Source organism: Rattus norvegicus, chromosome 15 (genome assembly GCF_036323735.1).
Source record: "Rattus norvegicus strain BN/NHsdMcwi chromosome 15, GRCr8, whole genome shotgun sequence".
NCBI lineage: Eukaryota > Metazoa > Chordata > Mammalia > Rodentia > Muridae > Rattus > Rattus norvegicus.
The window spans coordinates 20688173-20708864 of NC_086033.1; the positions used below are offsets into that span (position 1 = coordinate 20688173).

Consider the following 20692-nt stretch of genomic DNA (forward strand, 5'->3'; position numbering starts at 1 on the left):
CCCTGGGATGACACACAACTTCCCAGGCTCACAGGTCATGCTGGGCCATTCATGCTGCGCCCCCTCTTCTGGCAGAAGCTGTGACTGGAAGCTGTTGCTGCTGTTGCTATAGCGATGCTATCGGTAGGGGCTCCTGAGTAGTATTGTGGTTGGTGGCCACAGCCCAGAGGGAGTTTTTGGAGGAGGATGAATATGATGTCTGTTTGTTGGACCTTTTATAAAAATCTACTGACCCCTTTTTGGGGTCAGATAGCCCTGTGGCCATGCAAGCTGTCTGGAACACGACTGGGAAACCCCAGAACCCCAAATAGTTTCTCGTATTGATTAGTGGCTCTCTCTGTTATGAGGCACCTCCTACCTCCTGGTTTAAGACTTGTGCCCTCTGGTTGGCTTGGCCAGGTCACCCAGAGAAACCCCAAACCTCTGCCTGTTCTCTCAGTCCTGGTTGAAGTAATTTACTGCTCCCCCCACCTCCTGCTCCAGGAGCACTAAATCAGGACTCTGACTACTTGACTGCTTGCCCCAAGCCTGTGCTCTCCCTCCCCTCCCTCTGCCACCTCATTAGATAAGCGACCAGCTGCACCCAGGGAAGGGGGAAGTCGGTCCACTTCTTCATCCATCAGTGTTCTGTACCCCAAAACGGAACAAGGTAGGGAGACTTTAGTCAATTTTTGCCAAGCCATTTTAGGATTGAAGCAGCTGCTAAAAAAAAAAATCGCTTTTGTCATGCATTTGAATCCCAGATATTAGAAAGAAACTTCAAAAGTTAGAAGTTCTTGGCAATATCAACAGTTATGAATTATTAGAGATTTCTTGAAGAGTTTACAGCAACCACGACTCTATAGAAAACCGGAAATAAAACAAAGATAAAAGAGGTTCCAGAAGGAAGCCAGAGACCCCAGGAAAGAATTCTTTGTAAGATAGTCATATAAGGATGACCATCTGCATAAGTGACTACAAAGGGGTCCTGGCCCAGACACTGGGGACCATGGAAGGAGGAAGAGGCAAAGATGAGCAATGTCACAGGCACACACAGGTTAGGAATGCTCTCCCTAAGAACTGGAGGCAATCCAGCTGTCCCACACTGGAGCAATGCTTACACTTGACTGCAGTTCAGACACTGGGGATGATTGTCCCTGTGTTACTATACAGAAAGGACTTGAACAGTAGCAAAGACAGTGGCTGCGCCCATTTCATGGCTGCTTTAGACCAAGGAACCTTCAGGAGAGGTTTCCAACTAAAAATGTTCAAGTGCTTCCTCTGAACTTTAAATTTTTATAGCTGTGTAATAATCAGATTGCTCTTGTTATTTCCAAATCAAGTTTTGAAAGTTTTGAAGTTGTTCCTCTAGAGGGAGCCCCAGGGCTTGAATATTCTGAAAGTGAACCTCCCCAGGCATCTCCCTAGGGGTCAAGATTTCAGAGCTGCAGAGGAACAGCCTTGAAGGATGCTACTGACATGGAGACTCCAGGCTCAGCCTCAGCCCATGAAGAAGAGAACAGAACACAGAAATCTTCCTGTTCCTGCTAGCGCTGTGGCAGCCCACACCTGCCCTCCTGATGCTTGGGGAACTGAGACAGCAGAGCCTGGAGTCTGAGGCTACAAAGGGAGGCCCTGTGCTTTCTCATTACCAAGCCTAGTACAGCACAACTCAGCACAACTGTGAAATGGGTCTCTCCCGCTCTTGCAGTTGCAAAGGGAAATGGGATGCGGCTTTGGACAGTTCTCAGTTCCATCTGGTTCACCCGATTTTTGGATTCGATGCTAAGATCCCAAATTCAGGTACAAAATCTCTTTCCTATAACCCAGTTTTGCATCAAAGCTGCTTAGGGCCAGAAGCAAAACAAAAAGCTGCAGCTTACTGAGAAGTTTTTTTTTCTTCCATTTTCATGGGCCCAAAGTAAGGATCAAGGTGACTGAAGCTGGGGTGGGGAGAGCATGAGAAAGTCTCAGAGGTGTTGGGCCTGTACTGGGAAGATCTTTTCAGATTCCCCTGGAACGCTCTGAACTCACAGGCAGGGGATTTACAAGTGGGACTCTTTATCCTGGTATCTAGATGTGGAAATGGCACGTCAAACTCGTATTTGGGGCTGGCTTACCCAGGGAGCTTGAGTTTCCTAGTCTGGTGAATCAAATGAGTGGATGCTTTCCTTGCACTTCAGCTGCAAGGTCTCGCCCCGGACGGCGGCTGTGCTCCCCTGCCTGCCTGGTGGTGCCGCCTCCGCCATCTGCCCTACCCACTCAGCCTTGTAGCATTACTGCTGACCGTTACTCTTGTTGGTATCATTGTTCTAAAGATGATGAAGCTGAGGGGATGGCTAAGTGGTTGAGAGCATTGGCTGTCCTGCCAGAGGACCTGAGGTCAATTCCAGCCTTCACATGGCAGTCACAACCCTCTGTAATTCCAGTCCCAGGGAATCGGACACCCTCATGACTGTGTAGGGCATCAGGTATGCATGCAGTATATACACTAACATACAGATACAATACCCATACAAATGACATAAGTAACAACTGATAAATAAATAAGATGTATGCACCCTAAAAAAAAAACCCAATCATGGTTCTTTAAAACCAAGAAAAGTCCAATGACGTAGCAGGAGTATACTATTCACTATAGTGAGTGAGAAATTACTGCCGCGGGCATGTTGGCTCAGCTCCTCCGAAACACTGGAGAGTGGGCTGTCAGTGAAGCGTGCCAGTGTTTTGTTACCCACTCACTTCACTCGAGCTTCTCTAACCTTCCACACATCCCACCTATTAGAATCTTGGTTCAAATGCAAATGTCTGCATCACGTTCTCAGAAAGTTCTTTTATGGTCCATTTGTTCAGACCACAACCTTGTTCCGGATCTTGTTTTGCCTCAGGACCCACCTTCTTAGAAACATTAGTTTGCTGAAGACCTGTTCTGCTGCCCCTGCTGAATGGCCTGCTTCTGCCTTCTGTCCTGTCCCACTTGATCTCCTTTGATCTGATGTAAAAGAAGGTGTAAGTTCCAGTCATATCTTGCCTCTAGAATCTACCAGAAGTTGTAATTCCTATTGTGCTTTGTTCACATCAGAGAAAATAAACACTGATTGGATGGTAAGATTCAGTCTTGGGCAATGTCAGTTTGGGCCTTTACAAAATAGATTACGTATATTCACTTACGTGTGTGTGTGTGTGTGTGTGTGTGTGTGTGTGTGTGTGTGTGCGCGCGCGCGAGTGCACACTTATGCACATGAACACCACTGTGCACTGTGTGGCGGCAGTGGATAACTTTTGGGAGGAGTTCTATCCTTTGGGCATGATTCCAGACATCACACCACTGAAGTCACCATGCTTGGTGGCAAGCTCCTTTACCTGATGAGCTTGTTGGTCCAGTCTGAGCTTTCACTGAACCTTTAGCCCCTCTATCAGCACCAGCCACGAAAGAGAAATCTCTGCAGTGTTACTTTTGGTCCTACGTGACTTTCTAGGTCCCAACAACTAAACATTTTAATTAGAATTCAACATAGTAACTAAATTGCTAGTTTTAATAGGAATTACAGAATGTGGGTTTTTCTGATTCTGTCTTGTTTTCTATATGCTTAGTTAACAGTTTTCTATACAGTAGAACAGCATCATTTGGACCTATTCGGTTTCCTTAAGATACATGTTTTTAAGAAGTTGGGAGGTTAAATTTGCTCCTCAAATACCAGTTTCAAAATAGAAAGTAAATGTACCACGAACTTCAAATGAGAGCTCACTCAGTAGATTTTTTTTAAATGCTTTTGACTACTTCAAAAGCTGTTTCTATCTCATCATTGTCTGCCTCAGTGTTCCTGGGAAGTCTTTTGTTTTTCTTTTTTTTTTAATTGGATATTTTATTTATTTACATTTCAAGTGTTGTCCCCTTTCCCAGTTTCCCCTCTGCAAACTCCCTATCCCATCCTCCTTACCCTGCTTCTATGAGGGTGCTCCCCGACCCATGCCCCTACATTTCCCTCACCACCCTAGCATTCCTTTACACTGGGGCATCAAGCTTTAAAAGAACCAAGGGCTTCCCCTCCCACTGTTGCCAGATAAAGCCCCTTCAGCTCCTTCAGTCCTTCCCCTAACTCCTCCATTGGGCCTTTTGTTTTCCTAATGAGAAAGCAGACTGGGGTGGAGCAGAGCACACACTGACACTGTCTCTCCTCTTGCCCGGCCTTTACTGCAGATGGAAAGTCTGAAGCCTTGCGGGAGCTGAATGGTAGCTTTGCCTGTGTCTTCCAGCCAAGCAGAAAACATCATCCAGAATCCTTGCTCAGTTGCAGGTGAGTGCTTGTCACAAGTGTCATGCTGCCTGTGATCTGAACGGTAGCAGAGAGGCATCATCATGGTGTCCCCACTCTAAAGACAAAAATGCAAGTCTCTGGGCATGCTGGTGGCTTTCCCACACTCCCACTGATCTGCTGGCTTATCCTGCTACATGGGACATCACCTGTACTTGGAACTCCTCGGTCTCCACCAACAGTTTCAAGCCACGTACATTTTCAGATCATCAAGCTCCTTTGCAGGACACTGACGCCACTAAGGCTGGAGATGGTAAGACACGTGTACATCCAGTGTGTCCTTAAAGGCGTCAGTCCTTCATGAGTTCTAGGTTACCTTCATGGTTCTTTCTGATCTGGCCTTGCTATCCTCTATGACCGAGTTCTACTCTGCCATCCTAGCAGGTCCTCAATGAGGTTCAGGCTCGAAACAAGAACCAAGGATAGTGACAAACACTATTGTTTCCACCAAACCCCTATCATGTAGACAGTAGTTCTAAACCCGTGGGTCATGAACCCCTTTGGGGGTTTCATATCAGATATTCTACATATCAGACGTTTACACTACAATTCCTAACACTATGAACATTATAGTTATAAGGAAGCAATGAAATAATTTTATGGTTGGAGGCTACTACACCATGAGGAATTAAGTTAAAGGGTCACAGTATTAGAAAGGTGAGAACCACTCATGTATGATCAGAAGGACTCTAACTTCTGAAATGAAAAAGTATTTCACATATGCGCTTCCTCGTAGGAAATGTGCCTAGATCAACTGCATTTTTCCCCTTTAACAAACTTAGATCTAAACTGTTATGTGGCTACTGATTTGGCAATGCAAGGCTAATAATAATAATAATAATAATAATAATAATAATAATAATAATGGTAGTAGTAGTAGTAGTAGCAGTAATAATAGATCTGCATTATTTTCCACTAACAATGGACCTGTTTCTCTGGCTCAATTATGACGAGCATAGAAAGCAACTGTTACCTTCAGGGGAAAGAGCCTTGCTATACACAGCCAAAGGACGGGGTTGACAGGGCTGGAGGACAGCAAGCATCCAGCAGGTAACCTAGAACTTCAAAGGACTCTGTGGACTGTCGCCAAAACCATGCTTTAAATCTAATCTCCAGTTTTCCGCGACTTCTGTTTGCTACAGTGAATGGTGTGAGCCTTGTCTAGTTTACTTCCAGGCACAGACGGAGTTCTTAGAACTCTCTTTGAAAGCGTTATTTAGACATGTGTAGAAATCAAGAAGTAAAGATTGGTCCTGCAAATAGAACCATGCAAGCCCAGCGTTAGCTTCCTCCACGTAGTTCTCCTTTCCTTCCTGCTTATCTCTGCCTTCCTTTGAAGAATGACCTACAGTAACTGGCCTTCCAAAGCCTCTGAGTTACAAATCCATAAAGGGAAACTATGAATTTTAGATTTCAAGTAATATATATTAGTCAGAGTTCTTCAAAGAAATAGTACCAATTATATATGTCTTTCTGTGTGTGTGTGTGTGTGTATGTATGTTCTGTATACACAGTCATATGATACACAATGTTTTTGTCAATAGTATACTTCACACTCAAGCTACAAAACTGCCTAGCAACAGCTTTCTCAGTCCGTATTCCAGCCCTTGATTTACATGTGGCTCTCTATGTGTGCCTACTTGTAGAGCCAGCATTATGTTTGAAAGAAATCTCAAAACCGAAAAACTCACAGTTGAAATTCTAGTCAGCCTGAAAGCCTGAGAACCAGGAATGTCACTGACAGATCAATCCCCAAATCAAGTGAGGAATCAACCTTCACCTATATCCCTCGTTCTATTCAGTCAGCAACTGGCCAGCTGTCACACACACACACACACACACACACACACACACACACACACACACAGAAGCAGTTATGTGCTTTAGTCAGTCCATCAGTGTGGATGCTAAGCTCTTTAGAACACTCTTCCAGTTATAGTCAGACATACTGTTTAGTCAGCTCCTGGGTGTCCCATGCCTGACCAAGTTGACACACAATTACTAATCACATGGTGTTCCCCAAACACAATGGCCTCATGAACAGGAACTGAAAATTAGCAAAGCTTTATGTCTCAATTCTAGAACTGGGGGCGTTAATATGTTTTCCCTTCAGACATCCTAGACTCTGGATGAACTGAACTTGTCCTGAGATGCTGATGCCACAATTAGAAATGGGAAGAGGGGCTGGGGATTTAGCTCAGTGGTAGAGCGCTTACCTAGGAAGCGCAAGGCCCTGGGTTCGGTCCCCAGCTCCGAAAAAAAAAAAAAAAGAAAAGAAAAGAAATGGGAAGAAGTCCCTCTCAAACTAAAGATGAGGATTCAATGTACTGAACCAACCTGATGGTCTAACCTCGGAGATAAGGATAGCAAATTAACCATCCAGTCATTCGTCTGAAACAGGGAACACAGTAGAACTGCTACCTCTCTCTGTCCAATACTGGAAACAAACAAACAAACAAAAATGGTGACTTGAATATGTGGCAACTGAAAGCACGCAGCCCAGAAGTATAATTGGTAAAATATGAAGTTCTAAGAATTGTAAGACTCAGCTCTGGTCTCTTTCTTGTGACAAGTCCACCTTTAAGTAGGGATTACTCATGGAGACACAAAGCCACCTGTCCTGTAGACAAACTTTCCTGCACCTGAGACCAAAGACTTCCCTGCTTAAATGTTTGCCCTAAGGATTCCCAAGGCTCTCTCACATGCAGGGTGTGCATATCCCAGGGTTTGAGGGGTTGTCATTGAGGAAGTGATGTAGACAGAGCTTGTTCATCAGAAACTAGACTGTCCACACACCTCTGTGAGAATCCTCACAGTGCACTACTGAGTTGGGGTGGAGACAAGCAAGATAAAGGCAGAGGGGGTTGGGATGTGGATCTCGAATTTTCTCTGGTATCTATTGAAGTCAGCAGAGTCTGGCCACCATTACCCGTGTAGTGAAGAGCTAGAGACAATTACACAGAAGCTTTTGTGATAAGGGGAATCATAAAAACAGAAAGGGTATAAAATCATGTGGAAAGTAAACACAGAGGAAACAACATCAGAGCCTGCATGCCCTTCTCATTCCCCCAAGCACGTGGGATGAGATGACACAAAATGGAGGTGGGAGAGTCCACTTTGGGTGGCAGCGTTGAGGATGCTGCTGGCCTGCAGTTCACAGCTTGAAAGAAAACTAGAGGAGTTTCACACCCACTCCATCCATTCCCTAAACAGTTTAGCAGTGGAGCAAACAGCTACTGCTCGCTGGAAGTGAGCCGGTGGGTTTCATAAAATAAATTCTGCTTGCCCTGTTTTGGTAGAAAACCCTCTGCACCCCAGTCCCCAGGCCAGAAATATGGTAAGCTTAAGGTGTCTTCCGTAAATAATCTTTCCATTGCTTTTTCTTCTTACCGGACTCCTGTGCAAACCTTTCATTCTCGGCACACTCCCTTTTCCTGCATGAGATACACATTTTTCTAGTAGCATTACCACTGCCCACATTGTCTGTCAGGCTGGGCTTGGAACGTCTAGAAACACTGCTGCATTTTGAACCACTCTGTAACTATGACAACGGATGATAAACAACGGTTTCTGTCAGCGCCATTGTGAAACTGGTCAATTACCGACACACTCTGGGAATGAGTCCTTCCAATGGGCCCTCATGGTCGACTGGCTGTGGAGATGAATGTGAACAAGCTATCAACAGTTCCTTCCAGACTGAGCTTCAGGAGAGAACCCTTGAGTGCAGTTGTTTTCCAGCTGGGGCCACAAACATGACTCTAGAGGATTACAAGAACGGTTCCTGTTTTGTTTTGTTAGGATTGCTTAAGCAAGTTGTCATTCGTTAAAGGAAGGCTCAGGCCATGCTGTGGGGTGCATGGTTCCAAGGACAGGCTTGCCTTTCGTTCCTTCTAGTTTTGGTCCCACCTTTCTTGGGTATCTTTCTGGATTTCTTTTTTTTTTTTTTTAAGGAAAACAAAAACGTCTCTCATATTCTTACATCAGGTTGTCTTGATGTCTTTGTGCCTCTGTCTTCACATCTCACAGGGCTGGATTCTCTTAACCTCAGTTGGGTGAGTTCCTGTTACCCCAGTCTTATTACTCTGGGCTGGTTCCCAGCCTTCTGCTAGAGCTAAAGGCTTCAGAACTTAAGTCGGAGGCACTGTAACTTCCAACCCACAGACCCCGCAGGAAGGAAGACCTTGTGGGCCAGCTCAGTGCGAGTGCTAGGACCGCCCCCAGCCCCCTTCCAGAGCCCAAACAGTGTGCCTCTGCCCTGCCTGGCCCCTCTGTAGCAGCTCACAAGCGATCTAAATTGCTTGCCTGGATGCCACGACTGGACTGGCCCCCCGGAAGGCGCTGGAGAGAGCGTCTGCTCCTCTATGCTCTGTCAAGCAGCCCTGGCTGGGGCAGGTGAGGAGCATCGAGAGCGACCGGATATTGTAGGGAAGAGGCCAGTGCGCGCACCGCCAGGAGACCCAAGCAAGTCTGCCCTTGGTGCGAGTTGGGGGCCGGAAGGGAGCTCTGGATTTCGGTCCCTCCCCTTTCCCTGCTCTGTCTTGGAGCAGTGGGGCCATCAGACCCTCCTACTGTCTGGTACCTGCCTGGAGGAGAGACCATCTCTCCTCAACGCCCTCCACCATGGACAATTCTTTCAATGACTCCAGGCGAGTGGAGAACTGCGAGAGTCGTCAGTATCTCCTTTCGGACGAAAGCCCAGCCATCAGCTCGGTGATGTTCACGGCCGGGGTTCTGGGAAACCTCATCGCGCTGGCACTGTTGGCGCGCCGCTGGCGTGGGGACACGGGGTGTAGCGCCGGCAGCAGGACCTCTATCTCCTTGTTCCACGTGCTGGTAACGGAACTGGTGCTCACCGACCTGCTGGGGACCTGCCTCATAAGCCCGGTGGTGCTGGCTTCTTATTCGAGAAACCAGACCCTAGTGGCCCTGGCTCCCGAAAGCCGCGCGTGTACCTATTTCGCTTTCACTATGACCTTCTTTAGTCTGGCCACGATGCTCATGCTCTTCGCCATGGCCCTGGAACGCTACCTCGCCATCGGACACCCTTACTTCTACAGGCGCCGCGTCTCTCGCCGCGGGGGTTTGGCGGTGCTGCCTGCCATCTATGGGGTCTCCTTGCTCTTCTGTTCTCTGCCGCTGCTCAACTACGGGGAGTACGTCCAGTACTGTCCTGGGACGTGGTGCTTTATCCAGCACGGGAGGACCGCATACCTTCAGCTGTACGCCACGGTGCTCCTGCTGCTCATCGTGGCTGTGCTCGGCTGCAACATCAGCGTGATCCTCAACCTTATTCGCATGCAGCTTCGGAGCAAAAGAAGCCGCTGCGGATTGTCTGGCAGTAGCCTGAGAGGCCCCGGGTCTCGCCGGAGAGGAGAAAGGACTTCTATGGCGGAGGAGACGGACCACCTCATTCTCCTGGCCATTATGACCATCACCTTCGCTGTATGCTCCCTGCCTTTCACAGTAAGTCACATTCGTTTCTACAGCCCAGCAGCCTGCCCCCTGCTCAAACTCTTTTCACCCTTTCCACCTCCAGTCACACACTGACAGCCTGGCTGGGAAATGCTCTAAGGGACAAAGGTCTATTGCCTTCCCCTTTCCTTTTCACCTTACCCACTTCCTTCCTTCCTCCTCCTGTCTTTGCATATGAATGTTTTTACCTTAGCACTTTAAAGGACATTCTACCAGGTCCCTTCCCAGGGTGGGTAATTGAAGAGGAGGGAGTCCCTTCCAGCCTGTGAGTCTTGTCATTGTTATCAACCAACCCCTGGGGCCCATTGCTATCCCCATTCCTCAGTGTACTCATTTCTCCCAGGTAAAATGTAGTTGTCAACCCACAACCTTCAGAGGGTCCTTGGTATAAAAGCTTACAGCCTCTCTCACCTGACTTTAGGAATATTAAGTTACAAAATGTTCTCTTGAAGTCACTGTCCGGAGAACACATAGATGCTCCTCGTTCTGTAGCTGTGCACTTGGAGAGCACAAAGATCAATGCAGTAAGGGCTGGAACCTCTCAGGGATGAGGGAAAAGCTGCCTGGGGAACTGAGGCAGGGCCAGGACAGAAACATGGTTGTTGCCCAGTTAGAGGCAGCATTGAGAGTGAGTTCTGAAATAAATCCTGAGCTGCTGGAGTCTAATGTGCATACACAGCCAAAGTTGGAGCCTCCTGGTCTCTCATGAAGAGCCGTGGAAGGGGGACTTGGCAAAGGATGACAAGAACACCCACTAGTCAAACATCTAACTTGTAGAAGCTGTAGAAACTGCTCTCCCCTGTTCCCCGCCCTCGAGGTTGCCTCTGATTCCTGCCATCTATTCCTCCTCAGGGAGGACGGGATGCAGATAAGAACCCCGCCCCCAGCTCAGCTGTGCTCTCTGTGCTCTCTGCTCCCCATTGCCCCCACACTTGTCCCTCTCCTCTGTCACAGGAGATGGTCAGGACTGGTAAGTTTAGATTTAGTGGGAATGAGATGGAGCTAGTCACCCTGCCCCCTTAAGTAACGAATCAGGCTGTGGGAGCTGGCGTCTCCATAGACACTCCAGAAGGAGAGTTTGTGTTCTGGAAGGTCGTGACAGAAAAAGAACGTGGCTCCTGTGCTTTTGTGTTCTGGGTAGAGTGTTTTATGTTTGGGGCCACATTAGCTTTTGGGGGTGGGGCTAGGAGGCCGACCATTATCTATCTAGTCTCACGAAACAAGACTCCAACCATTCTACAATGTGTCTGTCCCAGGCTGCTGGGAACTAGGATGTCTGCTCTAAGAATTTTTTTTTTCTATTATTTGTGAGTGAATGTATAAAAATACCCCGAGCTACTTATGTAGTCTGAGAATGGCCTCCAGGCTGGCAAAAACACTCAGAAAAGGGATTGTTTCTCTGTTCCTAATCCACTGAACGGAGGCTAGTGGGCAGAGAAATGGCTCCCGTTCAACTGGCAATCTTGGTAAGCTGTATTTTAAAAAGTAAAAACTGACTTTCAACAGGTCCCCTGTGTCCTTGTAAGTGTCACTTTTAATCAAGAAGGATCAACCATTGCCATACGCCCACCCCCGCCCCTGTACATCCCTACTGCAGTCCCCCCAAGGCCCCACCCTGTGCTCCTGGTCCCTTCCCCCACCTCCCCTCTGCCCCTCCCAACCATTCCTCCTCTGTTTCTCTTCAGAAAAGGGCAGGCCTCCCCCATGGATATCAACAATACAGCACACAAATCAGGTTTCAGTAAGAAGAGGCACCACCCCTTGTATGAAGACCAGATGAGGCAACCCAGGAGGAGAGGGCTCCCAAAAGCAGGCAAAGACTCACAGAGAGCCCCTGCTCCCACTATTAGGAGTCCCACAAGAGAGTAACACCTGTGCACAGAGCCTAGGTCAGTACCATGTAGGCTTCTGGCTGTCCATTCAGTGGCTGTGAGCCCCAGTGAACCCAGGTTTGTTGATTCCGTGGGTTTTCTTGTTATCCTTCTCTTTTTAATGTTAGGCCAGAGATGACCCCAGAATTACCAAAAAGAAAGGACTTAGCGCCAAAATTCTCTTAGAACGGATGAGGAAGTCGAGCTTGCTTTGAAGTTCCGCACTTGTTCAGTCGTCTTTTTGTGGCTGTTAGGGGGAGGGGCATGCAGAGAAAGTTTTAAATGGATTCTACACCAAACCATCCCTTAGAATCGACACCGTCAGCAAGCCATGCTCTGGGTTTGCTTCTGCAAATGGCCATAGTTAAGATTCCCAGTGAGCAGAGAGAACCCCAGTAGGAGTACAGTAGAAAGCTGACACCCTGGCTTGCCTTGGGGATCACCATGATATCACTACTTCACAAAGTATGGATAATCCAGGAGTCACAGTATCAAATCACAGTACCACCACACCATCTCTCCTAAGAAATTCAACTTTGCCCATTGACAACTTTAATTTTGATAGTATGTTATCTTTCCATCCCATCCCATTCTAAGCATTATGAACTACTGAGCTCTTCTGATACTTCAGGGATGCTATGACAGGTCAAAACTCATGGCTAATGCTCACACATTCTGTTGTTACAAACATATGCCCCAAGATTGATTTCCTCCCAAGTCCTTTGACCCTACTTGGACCACACTAAATGTAACCTATGCAGATCTATGTAACCTTTTGAGCAGGAATCCTTTGCACAGAGACAGTGAAGCTCGCAAATGCATTCAGGTATTGATTTCGTTAGCGACATCAACACGAAGTCAATGCACACCACCAATATGAACTTTTCTTGAAGCCACACATTCTAAAAATGAAACCAACAAAATTTATTTTAATTATGTCTTTATTTTGTTCAATCTACCAGAATCGAATCAATAATAAAACAAAAGTCATTCATGTAAAAATACTTGCCCAGGTATTCTACCTAATTATTTTTCTGATATTCTCAAATGCAGCAACAACCCATCATTTTCCTCCCATTTTTTATTCAGAATAGCAAGAACTGTTTCCTATGATCCTCAAAGTGAGTCAGACCTCTAGACAGCAAGGAGAAGCCTTCATGGCCAAGGTTGGTGGGACCCCAGTCGGTTTCACAGGTCTCTGGCAGGGGAGGAAGCTGGGACTTAGGAAATCTGGAATCAGCAATGAACTATTGATGGTCATCATCATCCCAGGTCATGAACAGAGTAGAATTGCTTTTTCCTTCTAGGATGTCAGTCTAGGGCCTTCCAAATTCAGGAAATAAAACTCTCAAAATGGAAAAAAAAAGTGTCCAGTACCCTAAAATAAAGTCAAGTTCAACCTCGTGTATCATTACTGTTGCACCCCAAGACTCAGGGTCTGAGTGTTTATTTTTACCTCAATTTATTGTTTTCACAGTGACCGTCAAGATGGGTAATAGGATTCCTATCGGGCACAAGAGTCAAGTAACCTCCAGACCTACAGCAAGGGAGTAGGAGAGCTGGGATGGGAAGTCTGAAGCACTGAGACCGTTATGTATTAGTAGCAATAGTGTCTAGAAGAAAGTCTTCATTTCAAGGGAAACATGGGAGGAGCTCCAACCATGGTTTCACAAGAGAATTTTGACAGTATTATAAATATTTGGACCACCTTGTCTCTTTATTCCAACTTATTAGCACTAAAAATAAATCAGCAGGGACTTTTTTTTTCTCCATGCTATTTCAGTCATGTTCCATTTTTCCCTCAGTCCTGTGTCATGCAAGCCTGGGACCGAGATTTTAGGAGATTGCTAGTATGAATGCTAATCTAAATCAAGATATAATCAGATTACCCCTCACATACAACTTCTCTTGGATGCCCATAAAACTTTATTTAGCGATTCAAAAAGCACTCGGTGTTCAGGGAAGGACATTAGTTTGACTGCCCAGTATGAAATCATACATGAGACCAACAACGAAGTCTAAACTATTTGCTCACTAAATGAATACTATGTAAATTAATAAACTCATCATGTCAATCAGTTATTGTCATCATTTCCCAGTGATAAATGGAAACTCCTTTCCTTCCCGAAAAGGAGCAGAACACGGGAAACAATGAACCCCCCAGTGTTGTCTCAGATCCTGCTCATGTCTCCATTTCCCACCCACATCCACTCCCTTTCTCAGCACTTGGCTAACTGTGGTTAGCTTCTGACCCTGGTAAACTAACTGTTCTCCACATGCCATTAGGATAAAGTACTTATGCCTTCTATTCAGTTCTGAAATTTCAAAAGCCTGTATTGGCTCACTCTAAAAATATCTTCCTCTTCACAAACTCTCCAGGGTTAGAATTTCTAAGTAAATCTGATTAGTGGAAATCTGATCACTACACTATAGAAACATTGAAGTAAAGAATCCTGGGGTTTCCTGTTCATTCCTGCTATTCCTTGTGGAAAATGTAAGGTAAATGGGTGGTGAAAGTCTCAGGTGAAAGTCTTAGCCAGTCACAAGAATAGGAACTATAAAGGTTCAGGTAGTGATTTAAATGATGATGATGATGATGATGATGATGATGATGATGATGATGACGGTAACAACAACAAAGCCAGTCTGCGGTTGCTCATGCCTCTAACCCCAGCACTCTGGAGATAAAAATAGGTGGATCTCTGAGTTCAAGGCCAGCCTCTCTACGGAGCTAGTTCCAAGACATCCAGGATTACACAAGAGAAACCTTGTCTTGGAAAAACAAAAACAAAAGAAGCTCAGGCAGCGAGAAAAGAGAAACCTATGAACCTCTGCATGCCCAGAGAGACTTTATCGTGATGACAGAGAAAGTGAATGCCTGTGAACGGCTGGACTGCCCTCTGTCTCTGAGACATCGTTAGTGATGTGTTTGACAGTTGTTGGGAACATTTAAATGCACATATCCTTTTAAGAGAACATCCCTCTGTGCGAGTGATTTCACTGGTATCTTTTACTTCACCCATTTGCTAATGTGCAGTGGCACCTGTGAGTATAAACACAGATATGATGGTTTTTAATATGCAGTATGCATGAAGCACCATCTGTTTCCCAACACAGAATCCGAGCTTTGTAACTACACCTTCAGGGAAGTGCATTGTCACTGTAGTTTCAGGCCAGGTCTTCAGCTCAACAAACAAACAACAAACAAAGCAATCAAAAGCCCCTCCCTCACTGTAGGAACTTAGAAGCAAATAGACACCATGATTCAGGAATGCAGACAACAGATCTTTTTCCTGGTAGAGGTTCAACCCCAGTTAATCTACAACCCGTTCTACTTGTTTGGCCTTTCCTGTCCTGTTTTGAGTTTCTGACCATCAGTCCTCATCCAGACCTCTCACCTAAGTCTACTGCATCTCAACTCCCATCACTGGGGTCCAGTAAGCTACACTTTGGTGACAGCATTTTGCTCCATTAAGTGTTCTGGAATTAGAACATTCGTGTGATAGAAAGGGCCTGAAAAAGGGAAAGAGGACCTAGGCAGAAACTTCCCATGGACAAGAGGTGGTGTTTTCTTCTCTGTGGATAGTACATGTGGTGCTGTCCGGGCCATGACTGAGCTTGTTTTCTCTGTCGATCAGGAAACTGAAGGCAGGAAAAAAAAAATCACACTGTAACAGGGAGCACCAGGGAAAAGTGTCAGACCCAGCAGACAGAATCAACAGGTGAAGAAAGGCTTTTGTTAGGGGTGAGGAAACACATGCATACAGCTAATACACACAGAGACCCTCTGCAAAGCACAGGGGCACTGGGGAAGCTGAAGCCACACCTCTCCCTGAAGGCTGGGTTTAAGGGTCTGTGAAGGATCTTCCTCCCCTAATTTAGTGTTGGTTAGTTTGGACAAAGATAGGGATGCTGGTAGGTCCAAAAGTTTGGGGTAAACAAATCCTGATTCTGCCTTGTGTTTGTCCGGCTTGTCCATCAGAATGAGCATGTGCGTGTACAACTGGAGCATCTCTCAAGAGAGGTCTTTAGGCTTTTGTCTTCAGTCAGGTGTATGAAGAAAAAGCTGGAAGTTTGCCACCCATATTATCTCTGACCCCTTTCCCTATCTGTCTACCTGGCAGAGGGCTGTCTGACTTCCTCCTAGTCTCTCACATAGTTCACTCTAAAAGCTGCCTGCAGACTAGGATTAGAGGACTCCGGGTGGAGGGATCATACTGCCCCTCACTTCCTCAGAGCTCTAGACTTTAGCACTCAGTATTCATTTCAGTTCCCAGATGTACCGTGCCAAGGCCATGATCACTCTGGAGCTATATTGATGCTCTGGTTGTCCTGGTGATGTGAAGTAGACCTTGGTTTCCATGTCCCGAAGACCTGATTGGAGAGAAAGCGTTTCTTTAAAGCATGGCCCCACCCCCTCCCCGACCCCACAACCAAAAAAAAAATTTAATTTAATTGTGCAAAGCCTTCAGCTAGGACACCACAGTGTCTTTCAGACAGTGGATGAACTCAGCAAGTGCTGCCTGCAATTAGCTGACCGGAAGTATTGATAGGGAAAAAGCTCACAGTTTTTCCATCTTTAAACAGAAGAGAGCCACGGGCCTTCACGACACCCTTGAACAGAAGTGTCTGCATACCTCGTGTCCAGGTGGTCACTTGTGAATCTCACATGAAGCTTTCACATCAAAGACTTTCTATGGAGGTGTCAGGATAGTGTCTAGGGACTGGCATTGAAGCTGGAACCCCACCACTGCAGTTGAACGCCATAGACAAAGTAACTAGTCTTTTGAACCCTGGCTTCCTCCTCTCTAAAAGGATTCTGCGTTCTCGTGGGGGAGGTTTTAAGCCTCCAAAGGCCACGCCTTAGCCAAGACGGAATAAGTCAAAGAAGCAGTGCAACCGAATGTATTAACTCCCCCCTGGAGATCTCACAGCTGAACCCAATTAAGTGCTCATTTCACCCTAAGATTCCCACTTGTATCTGATAAAAGATAGGAAAGAAGTTTAAATGACAGTCCCTGGCCACTGCCAAGAAGAAGCTTTCCATCGATGCCTGCCTGCCTGCCTGGCTGCCTCAGACATGGCTGAAACAGAAGAGTCCGGTCGGTGCTACTGCATATGTGTCTCAGAAATGTAGTCTTTGCAAAACCTGGTGTGTGGTGAGCCTCAAGCTGTTAGCTCACTCCACACATTAGACTCGCACGTGGTACTTTCCTCACAGCGAGGATAGTGGTGGTGCGGGCCAGGAGGCTCATGCATTCCCACCAACCTCTGGATTTGACCTTCAAATGTCACCAGTATGCCACTCGGTGATTCCTGTGCCTCCTACATGTCAGTTATTCGTAAGAACCGAGGGTAAGTTCTGGGGAAGGAGGAAGTTCACATGCCCGAATTCATACTTATAGTTTGGAGGCAGAGTGATGGTGATGGGTACTTTTTTATGTTCAGGTCAGTTGACAGCATTTCCAAGAGGAGATTCACGAAAAACCCAGTCAAGGCCAATTGTACCTGTCAGGATGCAGAAGAGGCAGGGGACATGATGGGGTCTGGGCTGTGGCCTTTATTAGGGTTTCGGCAGGAAAGGCATGTCAAGGTAAAAAGATTAGGATTGGCAAACTTGTATAATTGTGGCAGGCTGTCAGTTACAGGGCAGTCCTTAGTGACAGAACCCTGGAGGGGTTATGGGCTCTGTAGATGAGAGAGGTCTCAGGACTGGTTAGTCATGTGTACAGCAAAGACATACTCCCTGTTGAGCCCCTTGTCGGTTGCAATAATTAATCATTCCAAGAAGGGGCAGTCTCTCACCAGTCACAGACTTTTAGATATCTAAACCTTATCGTAAGGTTGGGAGTATAGCTCAGTGGTAGAATGCATGCCAAGCATAAGTGAGGCCCTAAGTTCGAGCCCAAGCAAGGCAAAGAAAAATACTCACATATAAAATATCATAATGTAGAAAAATTATAATACAGTTACATGAACATCGAACGTACTTAGTGGCACTAAACTGTGCACTTGAAAGTGCTAAAACGGTGTGTTTTTACGTCATATGAATTTCAACACCACTTAAAATAGCATTGAATCCAGAATGCACGAGAGCAAAGGTGTAAATTCCAGGCAGAAATAAAAAATAACTGAAGGAGAAGCCCAAGACCACATCAAAAGCCTAGAGTGTCAAAGGTGTCTGAAGTCGGCCTTCCTTCTAAATGTAGTAGAATTGTATCATCTCCTACGAAGTATTGGCTACCCTCCAAAATGCATATTCGGGCAATTCTAAAACTTACCCGCCGTCGTGGATTAAAAACGTAAAGAAACAGCATAGAATTTCTCCATCTCCACACCAGTTCCCACTGCTCGTTACCCTGTTACACTCCAACAAGATCAGAAACGATGATGTCGCTTATTCCGCGCTGCGAACCTGCCTCATCTTCATGAGTGGAGCAGGGGGATGAGGACGCCGAACCCCGTCCATGGTGCTTGGCTTGCATGCCCAACTCAGCATTACTGTGTCCTCTGCTAAACTAGATGGGAAACAGCTATGAGCTTCTCTACAACAGAGTGCTATTATCTGTGCACGAAATGTGTGTGTGTGTGGGGGGGGTGTTAATCTATCAGAATTCTGTACACTATTACTGAATGTCTCCCTCCAAGCTCCCCTCCTGAACACATCATACAGAACGTTTTGCATCCAAAGTAATGTAACAGACTAGAAGACCACTGACGCACTGCATTGCATGGCTTGGCTTGGCATCGCACAGCCCCACCTAACTCTTTTCTCTGAGCTCCGGAAAACCCACGGTCAATTCTTTTTCTTCCTTACTCATCTGCCAACTCTTTTCTCCACTCATTATGCCAAGATTCTCTGGCATAAACACCTCTGGCTGCCAAACCTTCCTGCTATTGTCTGGACGTAAGCACCCCGAGGATGACTGCCTTTCTCTCCCCCTACACTTTGTTTAGTACATCCAGTTCCCAGATGCTGTGGAGTGAGTACCAGGGTAAAGGGAAAAGATTGTTTTGGGAAAAGAGTGTCCTGTCAGGGAAGAAACGGATGGTTTCCCTAAGTCGCAGACAAAGCCAGAAGGTCCCCGGAGCATTAAGAATAAGTGCGTTAGCTAAATGATGAGGTGTGATCCACATCTGGGCTCCTCTCTGAAGAGTCATGGCTACCAAGTACGGACTGTTCCCTGTCAGTTCTGACCAAATGGCCGAGTTGAGTCAGATGAGAGCACCAATACCGGTTTGAAAATCCTGATCTCCGCAAGGATGGACATTCACTCCCCAGGGTTCAGGACTCCACTCTGAAAGGAAGTGCTGTAGTTCTGACCCGGAAGTAACACCAAGTAAGCACTGCCCCAGCATCAGACGTCTTGGACTTGTGCTCTTACTAGGCCGTTAAACAGCCTTAGGTCCATGGCTAGTTCCCCGAGTCTTTGCTGCCGCTGTGTTCTCACTGGTGAGACGAGGTCAGAGCTAACTTTACTCTTTGTAGAGCGTGGATTATAGCCAAAGTTGCTTACGACGAGCATGTGAAGTAGGTGCGATATCACCTTCTTATGGGCTCGCAAAGTTTCTTGTCCATGATACCAAAGTTACACAGAGTTGACTTCAAGCCAGTCCTCCAACCGACATGCTCTGCTGCGCTCCTGCAGAGAGTCATCGCCTCGGGTATTTGGGAATGTAAAATGTTCTTAACATTCCCAGAACTTCTTCTTCATCTGTTACACTTCCCAGTAGGACCCGGCACATTTCACAACACACATATTAGTTAAATGATAGCGACTAGTACAATCACTGCTCGTATTAAAACACTCTATTTGGCAAGGCACAGTGGCTCGCACCTGTAATCCTATCTGAGCTGGGTGTGGTGGAGGGAGCTACGTAATGAGACCTTGTGAGGGGAAAACAGATTCTATTCCAGACGCTAGCTCCCTCCATTCCCAATGACGCTACCTCCCTCCATTCCCAATGACAAGACTGAACGTTTTGTGAGACGCCAGTGCTAATGGTAACCTTAGAACACACGATTTAAGTTCACGGGGAAATGACGACTTCGTGATTTGTTTAGATTTTTGCCACCCACCCCTTCGCTTGCCACTACCACACAAAACAAGGTTTGATCTCAAGAAACACCACGGGATCTAAGCTGGCTTGTTCACAATGTAGACCTAACGTCGTGTTTCCTCTCTGCTTCTTTCAGATCTTTGCTTATATGGATGAAACCTCTTCCCGAAAGGAAAAGTGGGACCTCCGAGCTCTTAGATTTTTATCAGTGAACTCCATAATTGATCCTTGGGTTTTTGTCATCCTTAGACCACCAGTCCTGAGACTAATGCGCTCAGTCCTCTGTTGTCGGACTTCACTGAGAGCACCGGAAGCTCCAGGAGCTTCCTGTTCGACCCAGCAGACGGACCTCTGCGGACAGTTGTGAGCATGCGCTGCTTGAGGGAACCTGGGCCAAAGCCTTTAAATGGCCTCGTTGGAGGAACGTAAAGGGCCGGAATGTAAACAAATGGCCTTGCTCTGAGAAAGCAGATGCAGAAGACTTTAACGAGGTGGTTGGGGCTGCACACGTGATGACGGGGGCCCTTTGTGGAAAGTGTCAGAGGATGCATAAAGTTCACATCGGGTGGCCTTTGAGGGACAACCAGCTGCATCTAAGACCCAGTTGATTTAAGCTTTCCTGCCGGGTGACAAAGCGTGTGGTTTCGTAATTTGTTTTAAAAAGCTCCGCGGTTACTGCCTCCTGTTCTAATGTCGATGCCACTGCCATTGTAAACGCAGTCAGACCAAATGGAACTCATTCTCTAGGAAGTCAGTTCCTGCAAGCGGTGGAGCAACCAGAGCAGACAAGTTGCTGTCTCGTGGTTGCTTAATGGACTCTTTATTTGGATCATGAAGTGGAAAGTCATTGGCCCCATTTTACTGTGCGTGTTCATGTGGGAGTCCTCACAGGTCACTACTGTGTCACCCTTGAAAGGGTGCAGTGATTTGGTTAATGGCCAGTTTGGTTCACCCATTCTCTACGAGCTCTGTCATGTTGTCAGATTATTTATT

The 20692-nt window shown here is 46.5% G+C and overlaps 1 protein-coding gene and 1 long non-coding RNA gene across 5 annotated transcripts; one reads left to right on the forward strand and one right to left on the reverse strand.

Moving 5' to 3' along the window:
* The first annotated feature begins 6592 nt into the window (after positions 1 to 6592).
* On the forward strand, positions 6593 to 20303 carry Ptger2 (prostaglandin E receptor 2). 3 transcript variants are annotated; one of them, XR_001841264.3, is made up of 3 exons: positions 6593 to 9758; positions 16226 to 16993; positions 19836 to 19973. XR_001841264.3 is itself a non-coding variant. In XM_039093687.2 (2 exons), exons 1-2 carry the CDS (start codon positions 8916 to 8918, stop codon positions 13116 to 13118), a joined length of 846 nt encoding a protein of 281 aa, XP_038949615.1. In that variant the 5' UTR covers positions 6599 to 8915; the 3' UTR covers positions 13119 to 13420. The 3 variants fall into 3 exon arrangements, 2 of the variants coding, with proteins under 2 accessions (XP_038949615.1, NP_112350.1); XM_039093687.2 differs by lacking the exons at positions 16226 to 16993; positions 19836 to 19973 and adding an exon at positions 13116 to 13420 and having other exon boundaries at positions 6599 to 9758; NM_031088.2 differs by lacking the exon at positions 16226 to 16993 and having other exon boundaries at positions 8874 to 9758; positions 19836 to 20303.
* Positions 13851 to 19836, reverse strand: LOC120096942 (uncharacterized). 2 transcript variants are annotated; one of them, XR_005493893.2, is made up of 4 exons: positions 18874 to 19836; positions 17920 to 18156; positions 15922 to 16012; positions 13851 to 15280 (listed from the first exon to the last, which is right to left on the reverse strand). It is a non-coding gene; the product is annotated as an uncharacterized LOC120096942 (long non-coding RNA). The 2 variants fall into 2 exon arrangements; XR_010058118.1 differs by having other exon boundaries at positions 17920 to 19836.
* Positions 20304 to 20692: the final 389 nt, after the last annotated feature.

Coding starts and splice junctions, on each gene's coding strand:
- Ptger2 (NM_031088.2), top strand. CDS start 8,916: ATGGACAATTCTTTCAATGACTCCAGGCGAGTGGAGAACTGCGAGAGT. Junction 9,759..19,835: donor TATGCTCCCTGCCTTTCACA/GTAAGTCACATT, acceptor TGCTTCTTTCAG/ATCTTTGCTTATATGGATGA.